At 47.6% G+C, this 16,339-nt stretch overlaps 1 protein-coding gene across 2 annotated transcripts in view; it reads left to right on the forward strand.

The window, feature by feature from the left end:
• The window catches only part of CHN2 (chimerin 2), a 481,322-nt gene that overhangs the window by 203,995 nt on the left and 260,988 nt on the right, over window positions 1–16,339 (forward strand). For both annotated transcript variants that reach the window (XM_073677920.1, XM_073677921.1), the window contains exon 2: window positions 12,943–12,981. In XM_073677920.1, the coding sequence (XP_073534021.1) occupies window positions 12,943–12,981 (39 nt within the window). The remainder of the gene's footprint in view (window positions 1–12,942; window positions 12,982–16,339) is intronic.

Here is a 16,339-nt window from a genome sequence, read left to right on the forward strand (position 1 = left end):
ACGGTGTACGGGTCCTTCTCCCACTGGTCGTCCAACTTGTGGAGCCGTCTCTTCCTCTTCAAGACCTGCTCTCCGGGTACCAGGGGAACAGCGGGAGCATACTGGTTGTAAGTCTTCTCTTGTCTTTCCCTAGCCTGACAGAGACTTCGCTCCACGCTCTCCTGTACTTTCCGGTACTGCTGCTGCCTCTCTGTGTCCCAGTCCGTTTCTGGTGAAGTGTCCTCGGGCGTCAGGACTCCCATTTCCAGGTCAACAGGTAACTTACCAGGTCTTGCCCTCATTAGGTAAGCCGGGGTACAGTTGGTGGAACCTACCGGGATGTGGTTGTATAGGTCCACCAGATCGGGCAACTTCTCAGGCCACAGACTGCGTTCTTCCAGGGGCAACGTTTTTAGAAGATCCATTACCACCTGGTTCATTTTCTCACAAAGTCCATTAGTTTGCGGATGGTAGGGTGTCGTCCTTATCTTCCGGCAGCCATACAGATTGCAGAATTCCTGGAAGACCTCCGCTTCAAAGGCAGGTCCCTGGTCCGTCAGCACTTGGTCCGGGTACCCGTGTGGACGGCAAAAGTGCTGCTGGAAGGCTCTAGCTGCTGTTCGAGCCGTTAAGTCCTTGACGGGGACGACAACCAGAAACCGGGAGTAATGATCCACGATGGTTAACGCGTAGACGTAGCCACTTCTGCTGGGGGTCAGTTTTACATGATCCAAGGCTACCAGTTCCAACGGTTGCCGGGTGACGATGGACTGCAGGGGAGTCTTCTGGCTGGCCCGGTCCTTCCTTCTCAGATTGCACGGGCCACAGTCTCTGCACCACTTCTCGATGGTTCCCCTCATGCCTACCCAGTGGAACCGCTCGCGCAGCAGGAACTCCAGCTTTTTCCACCCGAAGTGTCCAGCTCCGTCGTGGTATGCCTCCATCACCATGGCTGCGTCTCTTCGTGGCACCACTACTTGCCAGAGTAGTTCATGCGTCCTGGAGTTAACCATTCTGCGGCACAACTTCCCCTTGTAAAGGAACAGTCGACTCTTCTCTGCCCATAGTTGTTTGGCTTCCTCTGGAGCGTCTGATTCCAGGCTAGCCTCCGGGCGAGTCAGCATCTCCTTCACCAGTCGGACGGCAGGGTCGCTGTCTTGCGTTTCCGCCCAGTTGTAGTGAGGTAAGGGGTTCAACGTAGCAGCCTGCTTACTCCTTACCCGGTGGGAATACTGGATAGTCCCATGACGGTGGAACGCAGGGAGTTCAACTTCTTCCAGTCCCTCCGGATCTTCTCCTCCGTCCGGCAGGTTGGGCATCCTGGACAGGGCGTCCGCGTTGGTATTGGAGCGCCCTGCCCGGTATTTAATTGTGAACTCGTAGTTGGACAGACGGGCCATCCACCTCTGCTCCAGGGCACCGAGTCTTGCCGTGTCCAGGTGTGTCAGCGGGTTGTTATCCGTGTATACGGTGAACCGGGAAGAAGCGAGGTAATGCCTAAAGCGCTCGGTGACTGCCCATACCACGGCCAGGAACTCTAGCTTAAATGAGCTGTAATTTTCGGGGTTCCTTTCGGTGGGTCGCAGTTTTCGGCTGGCATAGGAGATTACTCGTTCTCTCCCCTGCTGAATCTGGGACAGTACGGCTCCTAGCCCGATGTTACTGGCGTCGGTGTAGAGGATGAAGGGCTGGCTATAGTCCGGGTACGCCAAGATTTCATCCCCCGTGAGGGCCATCTTCAGCTGGCGGAAGGACTCTTCTTCTAGCTTTTCCCATTTAAAGGGCGGCTTCTGGTTCTTGGCCTTCCGGGACTGGCCTATCAGGAGGTCCTGCATAGGTGCTGCCTTTTTGGTGAAACCGGGAATAAACCTTCGGTAGTAGCCTACCAACCCTAGGAACTGCCGCACTTCTTTTACGCTGGAGGGGCTTGGCCATCCCTTAATTGCGGTGATCTTATCGGGGTCGGGAGCCACTCCGTCAGCGCTCACCACGTGTCCCAGGTATTGCACCTTTGGTTTCAGGAGGTGACACTTGGAGGGTTTCACCTTTAGGCCGTAACTCGCCAGAGCTTCGAACACCTCCGCCAGGTGTTTCAGGTGGTCCTCATAAGTTTTGGAGTATACGATGACATCGTCCAGGTACAACAGGACCGTCTCGAAGTTTCTGTGGCCCAGACAGCACTCCATTAATCGTTGGAAGGTTCCTGGGGCGTTGCAGAGTCCGAACGGCATGCAGGTGAACTCGCTAAGTCCCATCGGGGTGGTGAATGCGGTCTTCTCCCGGTCCGCCTCTGCTACAGGAACCTGCCAGTACCCGCTAGTGAGATCCAAGGTAGAGAAGAAGTTAGCAGATCTTAAAGCAGCCAATGACTCCTCTATCCTTGGTAAGGGGTACGCATCCTTGTGTGTGATACGGTTGATTTTCCGGTAATCTACACACATCCTCATGGTGTTGTCTTTCTTTTTGACTAAAACTAGTGGGGCTGCCCAGGGGCTACAGCTATCCCGGATTACCCCAGCCTCCTTCATGTCTCTAAGCATCCCCTTGGCGTGTTGGTAATGTGCAGGGGGTACGGGTCGATACCTCTCTTTTATGGGAGGATGATCTCCCGTGGGGATGCGGTGTTCTACCCCCTTGACTCGCCCGAAGTCTAACGGGTGTTTACTAAACACTCTCTCATACTCTTGAACCACCCGATAGACTCCTTGTTTCTGGTGTGAGGGAGTGGAGTCAGTACCCAGATGTAGTTGCTGACACCAGTCCTCCATGTCTTTCTTAGAGCCGTTACCTTCCTCCGGGTGAGATGGAGGCAAGGGTTCCACAGATTGTATAGAATTTTGATTAGTGGTATATAATTTGGCTAGCGTGGCATACCGGGGCAGGTACACTTCCCTCTCCCCGATATTTATTATGCGAACGGGCACCCTCCCATGGCGTACATTGACCACCCCCCGTGCTGTCAAAATGGTGGGCCTACTGTCTGAGTAAACTGGTTCTACCATTGCCTGGTAATCTCTACCTCTCAGACCAATAGCTGCCCGGCACCAAATCATCATTTCACTTTTTGGGGGCATGGCAATAGGAAAAGGGTCACACATTCTTACGCTACCAATCTCACCGCCGGAGAGTTCCACTTGTTGCCGTTGCATCAGTGCCCGGATCTCTTTCTGGAGCACCCGCTGCTCGCCGGAGCTGGCATTCTTGGCAACCTGCTGTAAAAGGAAAATCACCTCTGCAAGACAATTTTCAATTACATTAGTTCCTAGAGTTATTTTTGGGTGACTCTCATGTTTGTCAATATCTACAATGATCAGTCCCTGTGCGGCCAGTTCGACTCTACCAATTTTGATGGTCACCTCTTTAAATCCGATCTGTGGCACGGGCTGACCATTGCTGGCGATGATACTCAAGTCGTCGTCAGGGTAGCGGGTAATATCCGAGTCATTCCAGTACTGCTTGAAGAGCACGTACGGGATGGTGGTGACCTGTGACCCGGTGTCCAGTAGGGCACTCATGGGAATGCCATCCAGTACCACAGGCAAGACTGGACGTCCTCCCACATATCTGTCGCGCCAGTTCGATGGGCCTGGTGATCTTTTTCCTGGGGGTTGGCCCTCTACCCCAGGTTGTGCCCGTTTAAAGAACAGTACCTTTCCATATGTCCGGGTTGATTGCAGCGGCGGCAGATGGGTCGTCCGTCCTCGCTGTATCGGTCACTGGGTCTTCCTCTGGCCGGTGGGGTCCTCCTTGGTCGACGCCACGGGATGTCCTCCGGTCCGGATGCCAGCTGGATCTTCCCTGGAGTGGAAACCTGTAAAGACTGCACAGTTCGGGTTAGCGCAGCAACGCTTTTAGCTAGCTCTTGGACCTGATGGTGTAGGTCTGGAGCCGGGTCATTGTCCAAAGCCTGCGCATCAGCTCCCACAGGCCCTGCTGACAAGGGCGCCGCCTCCTGGTAGTAAGTGGTAGTGGGGCGTCTGTGGGTCACAACGCCACCTGGTGCCGGTTCTCGGAGCACCCGGATGGCTCTGTCCTTGAACTGTGCAAATTCTAGATGAGGGTCCTGTAAGGCCATTGCCCGCAACTGGGTGCGGTGGGCATTGCAATATAAACCCTCTATAAATTGTTCGGTCAACAGCCTGTCCTCGTTTCCCACTCCATTAGGGTCGGTCTGCTTAATGGCCCTCAGGGCCTCTTGTAGGTTGAGTGCATAGTCCCTTATACTCTCATGCGCTCGCTGCTTGCACCCGTAGAATCTAAGTTTAATCTCGGCTGAGGTGCGGGTATCAAAGGTGTCCTTCAGCCGGGTTAGTATCCCTGCGACAGTCTTCCTCCCAGGTGGCCAGGATTTTACTTCCCTTTTGGCTGCCCCAGTTAGTTGGGCCACCAGGATGCTCACTTTTTGCTCTTCTGTGAGGGGGTACACCTGGAAGAGGCTATCCAGCTTTTCTCTAAAGTCATGCAGGGTATGTGACTCCCCTGAGTACTGGGGTAGCCAAGCTGCTCCCGGGATATAGGGCATGGTGAAGGGCATAACTGCAACAGCGGTAGCGCTGGCGGGGGTTGAGGCAGTGGAGCTCTCCTCCGTATCCGACATCTTCCTCCCCCCTAGTGGACCGTGGCCTACCTTGCGATGATCCTGTTCCGTAGGCCGCGGCTCCGCAGTGGATCGTCAGGGTTGAGGACCTTCCGTCGCGCTCCTGTGACGTCGGCGTCTGCTGGGCTCCTTCCAGGACCTTACGCAACGTCCGGACGTGAGGCGGGGCTTCAGTTCTCGCGCGCTTTCGGAGTCCACGCCCCTCTTCTTCCCGCGCGGCGTCCTCAAGATGGCGTCCAATGGCGGGAAAACTCCACGGATGGCGGGAAGAAGGCTGAAGATGGCGCCGGATGGCGGGAAACTTCACCGATGGCGGGAAGAAGGCTGAAGATGGCGCCGGATGGCGGGAATCTTCACCGATGGCGGGAATCTTCACCACTGGTAAGTTTGAACAGTCTTTGCTTTTCAGGCACGCAGTACCCGGTGGTTGCGGGCACGTGATCCTGCCGACTACGCCAAAGTTGACGCGCCCCTGGGCCTGTGTCGCGCTGCGTTGCGCACGCGGGAGCTTACCCGGAGCCGGATCTGTTTAGGGTTGTAGTCTCGTGGCGGTGACCCGGTCCGTGCCCAGGGAGTCAAACTGGACGGCAGTCTGTTAGCGGTAGAAAATGGTTGATGACTACGCCACCCGTTGAATGCAGCCAGGGGGCTGCTGCTGCAGGGCAGACCGCTGAGGCCGGTGGAAGGATGGTGCAGCGTGATAGTATAACCCCCAACGGGAGGGGTATGGCCTCAGGGCAGCCGACGTGGATGATGGGGGTAGCAGGAACCACTCAGAGACGGTATGGTAGCGTTCAGGGTCTTTACTGGTAACAACGATAGACCCTCCCGGAGTACTTGCTAGCGAACGGGGCCTGGTCAGTCCTTGAGCAGATGGGATCTCCCCTGGCCAGGCGTAGTTGTAGGCCTCCCAAGCTGACTGTACTCTTCTGGCTACCTTGCTAGAAGCTGATGTAAGTAGCCCACGTCCCTGAGTGTACCGTGTGGTGCTCACCCGTATGGCCGGTGACTCGGGGCCTTCTAATGGCTTCCGCTCCACGATGGCGGTGCTGGTCCCACGCGTGTGACCGGGCCTTCGGGCTTCTGGGCCAGGGGACCTGAAATCCCCTGCCTGACGGATTCTGCTGCTGGGTAGAAGTTAGTCCCCACAGCCTCGGACTCCGGGTCCGGTAAAGAATCTTCTTAGTCAGGGCGAGCTCTTTAGCTGCCAGCCCCTGACTCCTTGTGACTCTGCTGCTTCCTATGCTGCTCTTGTCTCTACTCTTCCTGGACTCACTAACCCTGCCTCAGCCCCGGGTTTATACAGGGGAAGTTCTTCCCCTCCCAAGGCTGGGCAGGAGGTGTGGCATGCACAGGATCCCTGACCAAAGGACCTCCCACCTGCTCTCAGACGTAATATCTCTATCACTGTGACAACCAGACCCCTGGGGTGTCACAAACGCTTCACATCCGCATGTCCCTGGCAGGAAAAACGCATGTACAATCCGCATGTACAATCCGCATGCGTTTTTTCTGCCAGGGAGATGCAGAAACGCTCAGGAAAAAATCCTGAGCATTTCTGCATCGTGGACACATAGCCTTAAAGGGATTCTCCTACCATAATGACTGAGCACTTAATAACGAGTTATAATGTCAGTGTCTGGAAAAGAAAAATAATTTATTGTATCACCTAACTAAACTGGAAAATAACAGATTTTAACATATTCACTGTATAATTGTTGATCCTAATCATCATGGGTACTCTCATGGGTATTACTCTATGTAATGTCTGGAGTTTGTCTTTATAGAATTAGTTTCCCTTTATTTTAAGGAACTATTTAAAGGAAACCAGGAAAGGTTTGGTAGTATTTCCTGAACAAAATGCTTTCAGACACATTTTCTAGGAGCCGTGCATTAACAAGATGTGACGTTGTACATAGTGCCCAAAATGCACCGTGATTCAACTTGACAGAATTCGCAGCATGTCGCCATGGCAACAGCAGACATCTTTTTAATCAATCACAGACACTTCTACTTCCATCATAGTGTGTTTATTACACTCCACTGATTTGCTTTATTTTTTATTGATTCTAGTGTGTAACATTAAGAAAGCATTTCTTATTTCCTTTCTATAAGACAGTATGTAATTTCGTAGAAATGGACACTTTTGTGGTCATTCATTTAATTTTAGAATAATAATAATAATCTTTTTATTTATATAGTGCCAACATATTCCGCAGCGCTTTACAATTCAGACAATGTTGGCACTGTCCCCATTGGGGCTGACGATCTAAATTCCCTATCACTATGTATTTTGGAGTGTGGGAGGAAACTGGAGAACCTGGAGGAAACCCACACAAACATGGGGAGAACATGCAAACTCCTTGCAGATGTCCTTGGTGGGATTTGAATCCAGGACCCCAGCGCTGCAAGTTACAGTGCTAACCACTGAGCCACCGTGCTGCCCGGTGCTAGATTCATGATGTTTGCTATTGTTGAGAAATGAAAACAATGGAAGATAAGTCTTAAAGGGTTATTCCAAAAATAGTAAGTTGTTCCTTACAGAAGATAGGACAACTTCCTTAACTGTCACTCACAGATCCTCTTTATGGGGTTCATATGGCCAAACTAAAGTTATACATCTTTCATCATTTTCAACTGATCTTACATTTTTATGGTAGCAAAAGGGTAGATAAGCCACTGCCAAAGACCAATGGTTGCATTTAAATGCCGAAAGCATAGGCAGAAATCCAACATCCCTGAACTTTGTGCCTCTATACTCATAAAATAATGGCTGATACTGCCAAAATTGTCAGTTTCATCTGGCATTACTCTAATGTGTATAGGGCCTTTGGATTTTAAGGTGATGTATCAAGTTTGAAAGTTTGGAACTTCCCAATTACTGGACATCTGACCTCCGGGACTCCCGTTGATCCAGATAATCAGGACTCTGAAGAGCCCCGAGTTAATAAAATGGGGGTTGATCATGCGCATCTGCCCTCCATTTATTCTCTATTGGATCGCTAGAGATTGCCGAGCACAGCTCTTGGCGGTCTTCAACACTCCCATTAAGAATGAATGGACTGGCAGTGGTTATGATTGACCACCACTCCATTCACATGGGACTCATTAGTCCTGCGGAGCTCCTGCTCCCACTACTTCTCCTCTTACTGTCTTCCTCTGACTGAACCCCTTCTAGATGGTTCCATCCCTTCTTATACTACTGCTGAAGTGCTCCCCTAAACTCATTCCTCCACCCACACCCACTACATGGTTCCACCCTCCAGCTAGGGACCAGGGACTGTGCTCTCCCTTAGGAGCAATCTCGCCCTTCCCTCTGAAGTGAAGTGTAATGGATGTAAGTGGTTAGGTCCCGGGCAGTACTCCAGCCTTACCTGAGAGTGAGATACCACACCTCTGGGTGAGATGCAGTACCTGTGTGGCAACTGAACTCGCAGGGGCGCCACATATGGGCAGCATGCCCACCTCTTTACACACCTCTAACTCCCATTTACTATGGGACTACATGACCTATCGTGTATTACAAGCCTCAGGGGAACTTCAGAGTCACAGGTTGTTACTTATTGCTGCCCTAGAATTTTAGTATGAGTGATGTGAGCACAGAACTTCAGGGATAATCTTCTCTCACTCGCCTGTAATTAATTTACCATTGTGTTTCTGCACAACATTAAGCTCCGGCTGATGCAGAAAAATATCGACTTGGCAGGTGAAGAAAATCGCATGTAATCAGTATTTTCAAACAGCTTTTCTTCTTTACTGAAAAAGTGACAGGACAGGCAGGGTATAATTGGATTTAGAAATTGAGGAAGATAAAATGATGTGAGCTGAAAATATCAATTGGTAAGACTATATTCTAAGTTAAGATACTTTTGCCAGAAACATGCCTGGAATTCACTGACGGATAATAAATTAACTAGATAAAAAGAAAAGCGTAAAAGTTAAAGGGGGTTTTACAGCTGATTTTAAATAATATCCCTAATGTACTCTAGTATATAGAATAACTCCATACTGTAGTCTCGGAACCTGAAAGGAGAAGAATATATTTTTACTCTCCTTATAGAGAACCTGACAGCAGGATTTCATACCCTAAACTAATGGTGTGTATGTAAAGATGCTTTCATGGAAAGTAAATCCTTATTTTCTTGTAGAAATCAGATGCCCTATTTTAGAAAAATCCATAGTTGAAATTGTATGTTAATGTGTTGCAAGTGCAGAGGGTGGGCCCTGCACTTGCAGCTCCACTGCTTCTCTGCCTTTTCCACGCCCACTGCCTGCCTCCTGTTTCTGACTGACAGGTCACTTATATTTCAGTGACCTGTCAGTCAGAGACCAGTTTCGATTAATGCAATAGCCAAAACAGAGTTAACTGTGTACGGCTGTATTTGCATAATAATCGATCACCAAACAATCTTTCGTTAAACCAGGGTCAGCGTCTGTGAAACCAGGCAGTTGTTAGGCTGGAAGGCCCACTGTGCCCAGAATTATAATGTTGACATCCGTTGTACACGTATGACAGATGTAGGCAATTCGGCGCTGGCTATACGACATTGCTGAGACCTGCGCTATATGGAGTGGGCTCATAGATCTTAACAGCTCATTTACATATTAGAAAAACATGGATTTCTCTGAAATAAGACGTCGGATCGCAGATATCAAGATATCATTTTATTCAGCTTCCTATGACCTGCATGTCCACATAGACAGCTTAAGAGGTTTTATCCTACTGACTGGTTCCCTTTAAAAAAGAAATAACGTAATTGCGATGTGTGTGACTGTCTGAACTAATGAAATATATAAAGCTCTTTTGACAGTAAAAAAGTTATAGCTATTGAAAGGTGAGGAGGAAAAATGGAAAACAAAGAGAGGCCCACTGGGACTCATTGTACAAGATCTCGCATAAACCTTGAGCCGGCCCTGTATTTAACGATCGTTCATCCATCAACCTATAGTTGTTACATAAAGCGGGCTGACACGGTGATGTGGATCCTCTAAACTGAAGGTCCGGTTGGGCACACGGGCCACAGGCATTGGTGCAACAGGTGGGTGTAGCACGTGGGAAACAGAAAGAGTCACTAAAAGCCACAGGCGAACATGTAAAGGCAAACTAAAACTTTTAATAAACTCCTGAAAACCAGAGACAAGCAAGCGGGATGCTGAAACAGCAGAAAAGCAGGAAACGTCCATGAGACAGCAGGCGGGATGCTGGAAACACTGGTAGGTGGTAGACATCCAGGAGACCACAGGCAAGAAGGCAGGATGCTGGAAACCCCCGGCAAGCAGGGGACATCCAAGAGATCACAGACAGGTAGCAGATAAAACTCTGGAGTAACAAGAAAGTCTAATACCATGGAAGCCTCACACAGCCAGGAAGACATCCTGAAAACCACAGGCGGACTCGTAAAAGAGGTCCTAGAAGACTGGGGACAGGTAGCAGGCAGAACTGAATACCTTGGAAGCCACAGACAGCCAAGAAAATGTCCTGAAAATTGTAGGCAGGTTACGATACTGGAAACCGCATGCAAGAAGGTGGCGGTATTGGAAGCCGCAGACAAACAAGTGAGGTCCTCCACTGATAGGTGGCAAAGTTACCGGAAACCACAGACAAGAAACTCATGGCCGGGAAACCACAGACATCCAGGAGACGTCCTGATGACTGTGGACTGGAACTGTGCACAGACAACTAAAAGAGTGATCAGCAAGTCTTGGAGCAATACCAAGACACTTGTGAGTCTTGAGAAACCCAGGAAATACAACATATGGGAGCACGCCGGGCTCCAGGACATGTGCGTAACAGAAATACTTCTAAGTAATTTGTATGATCAAATTTAGACCATACTACTGATACATTCAGTAACCTAGGCCAAACATCAGTCAGACCAGGCCTTATCATATACCACTTGTTTAGATAAGGATCAAAGTTTGCTATATATAAAGCAACATAGACCCAGTTTAAAAAATTGGACAAGTCCAGAATAATGTGGGCACTTTGTGTTTGAAGTTGCTAAGAGTACAGACACGTCCCATATTTTTATGGAAAGTCACTCTTACTCAGCAGGTAGAGACCATTATTGTAGTTATTACTTTGTCTGCTTTTTTCAATACACGGAGACTAAATATAATTTGAAAACAACAGTGACATATGGATTTAATCTTCAGCGTTGTGCGGAGCCTGCAGTGGTCAGAAGAAGTTATCCATCTATTCTTTGCCGCATAACTGGCAGTGGTCATGAGCTGCGTTGGCTTAATGTACATGTCTTAGTGGAATCGTAAATGATGATATCCATTTCTGTAAGTAAATTACACTTGGTGACTGGGTACAATAATGTGTATGAGTTACAGTAAAAGTATGAGATGAGCCAAGTTATAACAGAATGCTTCATAGTATATACCTGAAAGGCTAAGAAAACTGATTCCACATACAGAAATTTCCAAAAATACAACTTGGGTGAAAATTGTATTATTGCTCCTTAAATTGTCTCATCCTATAAAGATGCCTACAGTCCCTTTCTAGGCTGCTGTCACCACTAGGTAAATGTGAGCAGACGCCAGCACACACTAACCCTGGGCAATCCAATCTGAATATTATGGTGAACTACACAGAGTGCCTGTAGCAGAGGCGAGAGAGCCTTTAAGAGAACTCTTATATGATGCTTCAAAGATGGAGAGAGACTGCCATCTGCTGGCCAGACACAGTCAAGAGGAACCAAGATATACAGGAGAAGTTGAAAAGAGAGCAGATTTAGATGCTGGACCCGATCAGGTGACTTTCAGGAAGGAGTTCCTGGAGATAAGAGGTCAGCGCGCCAAGCCTGAGGAGTTTTTGGCGCCAAGCAGCAGAGAGGAGGAGACGTGTTCTCTGCGTGCTGAGAAGCCCCGCGTGGCAGGCCTAAGCCAGAGGCCTGTGAGGTGCCACAGCCGGGCGCCGGTGGAAGAGCTCCAGATCCCTCACAGATGTGACCCGAGTGCTGTGCCTCCTGAGGAGACTTGGAGCCTGTTTGCGGTGCTGAGTGAGTTCGTGGAACCCGACGTCGCCCGCCGACAGACGAGGTCTGGAACCCCCTACCCAAGGCTTGAGAGATTGCCTCCAACAGCAAAGAAGAGAGGAGTTGAGGGACGTCTGTCCCAGGAAAATCACGCCAGTGAAATCAGAGAAGCTGCATACGTGAACAGGGCCGTCACTTCTACTGTTCACTCACGGTACCGGGGCCAATTGGGTTTAGGTACTCAGGTTGGGTGGGGAACGCTTGGGGTTAAAGAAGCTCAACGTGATCTAATTGAATTTGTCCGGAAAAGACTTTCGGCCTAGCGGGAATAACCGGTGACCCCCGCTAGGGCCATATGCAGAGTTAAAGAACTCACGTGGTGTCCCCCATGACTGAGGGCACCACATTACTTTGAGAGACTTCGTATTTTGCTAATATTTCAAATTACTGTTCATTACCACTGTTGCCAATCCCTTGTTCAGAATACCTGTTTTATATATATATATATATATATATATATATATATATATATATATCTCTGTTTATATTCATCTCTGACTGTTCTCGCCTTGTGTCTCTGTGCGTTGCATTCCGGCACCTGCATTACATGCCCACTATGGCTGTGCCCGATGGTCCACAACACTTGAAGCCGGTCCAGGTTCCTAGGGAGTATTCAGCTTGCAGTTTTCAGGAATTCTTTGGATGGGATTATAGAGCATGTGCTTCCCCTGCCAAGTAAACAACGTATATTGGTATTCCCTGTTGGTGTGTGTGTGGATGTTCTAACATGAAGTAGGGCTGGGGTCTTCTATTTAGGACCCCCACTTTTATCCAGAGTAGAAAGCTCCTGCAAAGAGTGGCTTTTTCTTACATACCATATAGTCTTTTGTGGGCTAGTCCTTCATTAATCACTATGTAAGTGAGTAAGACTACATTTCTCTAGCAAGGGCCAGTTTTGCAGATAGGACAGCTTCCTTTTAAGAAGGTATTACCAAGTTCCGGCAACCTTTCAAAACTATAGTTCCTATAGATGTATTTTTGGTCCATGTTACAGTCTTCTTTATGTGCTACACATAATTGTATCCTAGTAGAGAAATAACAAAAGCTTTTTCTTAAGGGTTTCCCCAAGACCCTTCACAAAATTAAAAAAATAAAATATGAGAGGCACAGTTTACATCTGCAGCAATCAATCTGCCAAAGTTAATAGCATTTATTTATTTGACCTGTAGGAATGTAATGCAGGTATTGTTTTCTGGGTGTAGGCGTCTTATCAATACGTCTGTCTTTCTAACCTGAAGCCATTCCCCTGGATAGCCATGAATTTGATAATCTGTTCACTTCCCAGCACAGTCAAGTAATGGATTGATTTCTTTTTGTTTCTAGATGCAGAGGAATACTCGCCCCCCATTTGGAAATCATACTGTGAGTATTGCCTTTATGTTATTCATCTCCTTCCTGTTTGTGATGTGAATCCAAGCGATAATTAATTTAAAATTAATATGTATGGATATCCAGAATGTTAAAGTACATGACATGGGACAAACGGTGTTACCTTCACATGTGACTACTTAAATTATATACAGTACATACAGAACACAGCGATTCTTGGGCTTCTACCTGGCTCAGTCCTATGAGTCCTGACTGCTGGAACAAACTGTGTTACCTTCACATGTGGCTGGGTAAACTGCTCCCCCCCCCCAACGTGTCCTGACCATTGTGTCTGTGGAATGTGCCCACCTCAACCTACCACGTTTCTTGCCCCCTCTCCAAGCCACTATTTCTTGTGCCTAACACCCAGTGGTCTTCACAATCCCCAAAATACACCCCATTTTCCTAAACCCCCCCAATCATGCAACCAAACTCAGAATGGGTCCCCTAGAAAATTGTTGAAAAAATTGCTGATTAAAATACTTTATATTAAGCTGCTTTTGTCATAAACAGACAAAAAGAAGTCAAAACTAAAAAAATGTTGGCCAAAGCATCTGGAAGCAGGACTTTCCCTGTTTTGGCCTCTTTTATAAGCAGGACATTCAGAGACATCAATCAGAGATCTTGAAATGGCCAAGAATTTAATAAAGTATATTAGGAAAGTTATGCATCATCATCATCATCATTACACAGCAATTAGTCTATATTTACCTACATGAAATCAATAAAAATCTTCTAAAAGCGGTCATTTTTTTTAGCAGTTTTATGATGTTCCAATAATGGCCAGCATGTTAGATTTTAGGTATTGAGCAGTAGGATAAACTTAATTGAGGAGGAGTAACAGAGGAAACGGTATAACAATGATAGCTTGGTGTAAATGACTGCCACAAGTCTAAGGGCCCCGTCACACTAAGCGATGCAGCAGCGATCCCGACAACGATACGACCTGTCAGGGATCGTTGCTGCATCGCTAATACATCGCTGGTGAGCTGTCAAACAGGCAGGCTCACCAGCGATCAGGGGAGCAGCGATATCGTGGAAAGAATCGTTCCACGATGTCCTGCTCCCGTTACCAGCCTGCTGCAAGCAGGAGCAGGCTGGTAACTATGGTAAACATCGGGTTACTAAGTGCGCGTGTGCCCCTAGTAACCCGCTGTTTACCATGGATACCACTCTGCTACGGTGCGCGGGAGCCTCCGTGCACCGTAGCAGAGTGGTATCCATGGTAAACAGCGGGTTACTAAGTGCGCGCGTGCCCCTAGTAACCCGATGTTTACCATAGTTACCAGCCAGATCGTTGGTCCCGCTGGTCACACACAGCGATGTGTGCTGGCCAGCGGGAGGCCAACGACCAAAAAATGGTCCAGGACACTTTGCAACGATCAGCGACCTCACAGCAGGGGCCTGATCGTTGCAAAGTGTCACACACAGCGACATCGCTGGTGAGGTCGCTGGTGAGTCACCAAAACCGTGACTCAGCAGCGATATCGCTAGCGATATCGCTATGTGAGACGGGGGCTTAAGAGTCTGGCTTGAGCGGGAAGCTTGTCCTGCCACCAACTTCTGATTGACAGGTTCTCTGTGAAGATGCAAAATACTGTAGCGGTCAATCAGAGACTGGTGAGCAGGAGAGGTTTCTGGCTCATGAATAAGCTGGATTCCTGGTTTTGCCGCACTCATTTGCATACTCTGGCTTGTTAATTTCATTTTCATAGTTTCCGTAGTAATGTTTACTAGTGAAGCATGCACCCCTACTTGTCAACTTACCGCCAATAGCAAAAATAGTGACATGTTCTTTTGACTACATATTACATACTACGAAACTTGCTAATTTTGTGGAGTATTAATGGTGTGACTCTGCTTAGCACCACTTTAAAGAGTATTCTAACAATCCTTTCATTTTATAAAGCTGGAAATACAGACCCTGTATAGTAGCACACGGAGTCCCGACACATTTACATAAATGACCAGTGGGCACTTTGCAGTGTAGCTTGGGGAGGATGGGGGAATGAAAAAAGGCCACCGGGTTCCAAATTCTATGGGGGCACAAAATTATGCCCCTTCTTGCTTTCACTGTTAAATGATCCAGGACTCCGTTTCATAGAGACGCTTCTTCTTGGAGCAGCACCAGACGCAGTGAGTGCTTCCCCAGCAGTCAACGAGGTGACAAAGTTTAAAGAAGTGAGTTTTGTCTTCTTGGTCGCTGCCTATCCAGAGCACAGCAGCATGATGACACCTCTCTGTCCCTTCACTTGCAATTTTGTGAGAAGAGAGAAGAAGACATGATGTCTCAGATTTAAAGTGTCTTCTGTAAAATATGCTAAAGTTATAATAAATGTTATGTTTTTACATACTTTTTCTAACCAGGGCTAGAGTTAGGTCTAGGACTAGGATTAGTGCAATATTTAGGGATTATGGATAGAACTAAAGTTAGGGCTAGGGTTAAGAATAGGATATGCTAGGAATAGGGTTAGGGCAAGAACTAAGGTTATCTTAGAGTAATAAAAGTTATACAAAAAATGTAATAAAAACAATTTATGACTTTTTATTTTTTACATTTTTGACAGGTTTCAGCAAAAGTTGAAAAAGAGAGGGTCAAAGGGCAAACAATTATTACATCAGTATTTTCTTAAAATACAATATTTCCGCTTAGAGGATAAGAGACTCAATACTGGACTGGTAGATTAATGGTCCATGGGTTAAGGGCACAAATTACTTGCCTTGTCCTTTGTTCTGGCCGCTAGCAAACTGCCTTATAACACTGCAATTGGGGTCTTTGAATGGTAACAGATTACGAAGGTATTCTGCTTAAGAAGCAAGTATACAGTACAGACCAAAAGTTTGGACACACCTTCTCATTTAAAGATTTTTCTGTATTATCTTGACTATGAAAATTGTACATTCACACTGAAGGCATCACAACCATGAATTAACACATGTGGAATTAAATACTTAACAAAAAAGTGTGAAACAACTGAAAATATGTCTTATATTCTAGATTCTTCAAAGTAGCCACCTTTTGCTTTGATGACTGCTTTGCACACTCTTGCCATTCTCTTGATGAGCTTCAAGAGGTAGTCACCGGAAATGGTCTTCCAACAATCTTGAAGGAGTTCCCAGAGATGTTTAGTACTTGTTGGATCTTTTGCCTTCACTCTGCGGTCCAGCTCACCCCAAACCATCTCGATTGGATTCAGGTCTGGTGACTGTGGAGGCCAGGTCATCTGGCGTAGCACCCCATCACTCTCCTTCTTGGTCAAATAGCCCTTACACAGCCTGGAGGTGTGTTTGGGGTCATTGTCCTGTTGAAAAATAAATGATGGTCCAACTAAACGCAAACCGGATGGAATAG

The sequence above is a fragment of the Phyllobates terribilis genome, unplaced genomic scaffold (assembly GCF_046119375.1).
Source record: "Phyllobates terribilis strain yellow unplaced genomic scaffold, ASM4611937v1 Scaffold_4__5_contigs__length_816908805, whole genome shotgun sequence".
Taxonomy (NCBI): domain Eukaryota; kingdom Metazoa; phylum Chordata; class Amphibia; order Anura; family Dendrobatidae; genus Phyllobates; species Phyllobates terribilis.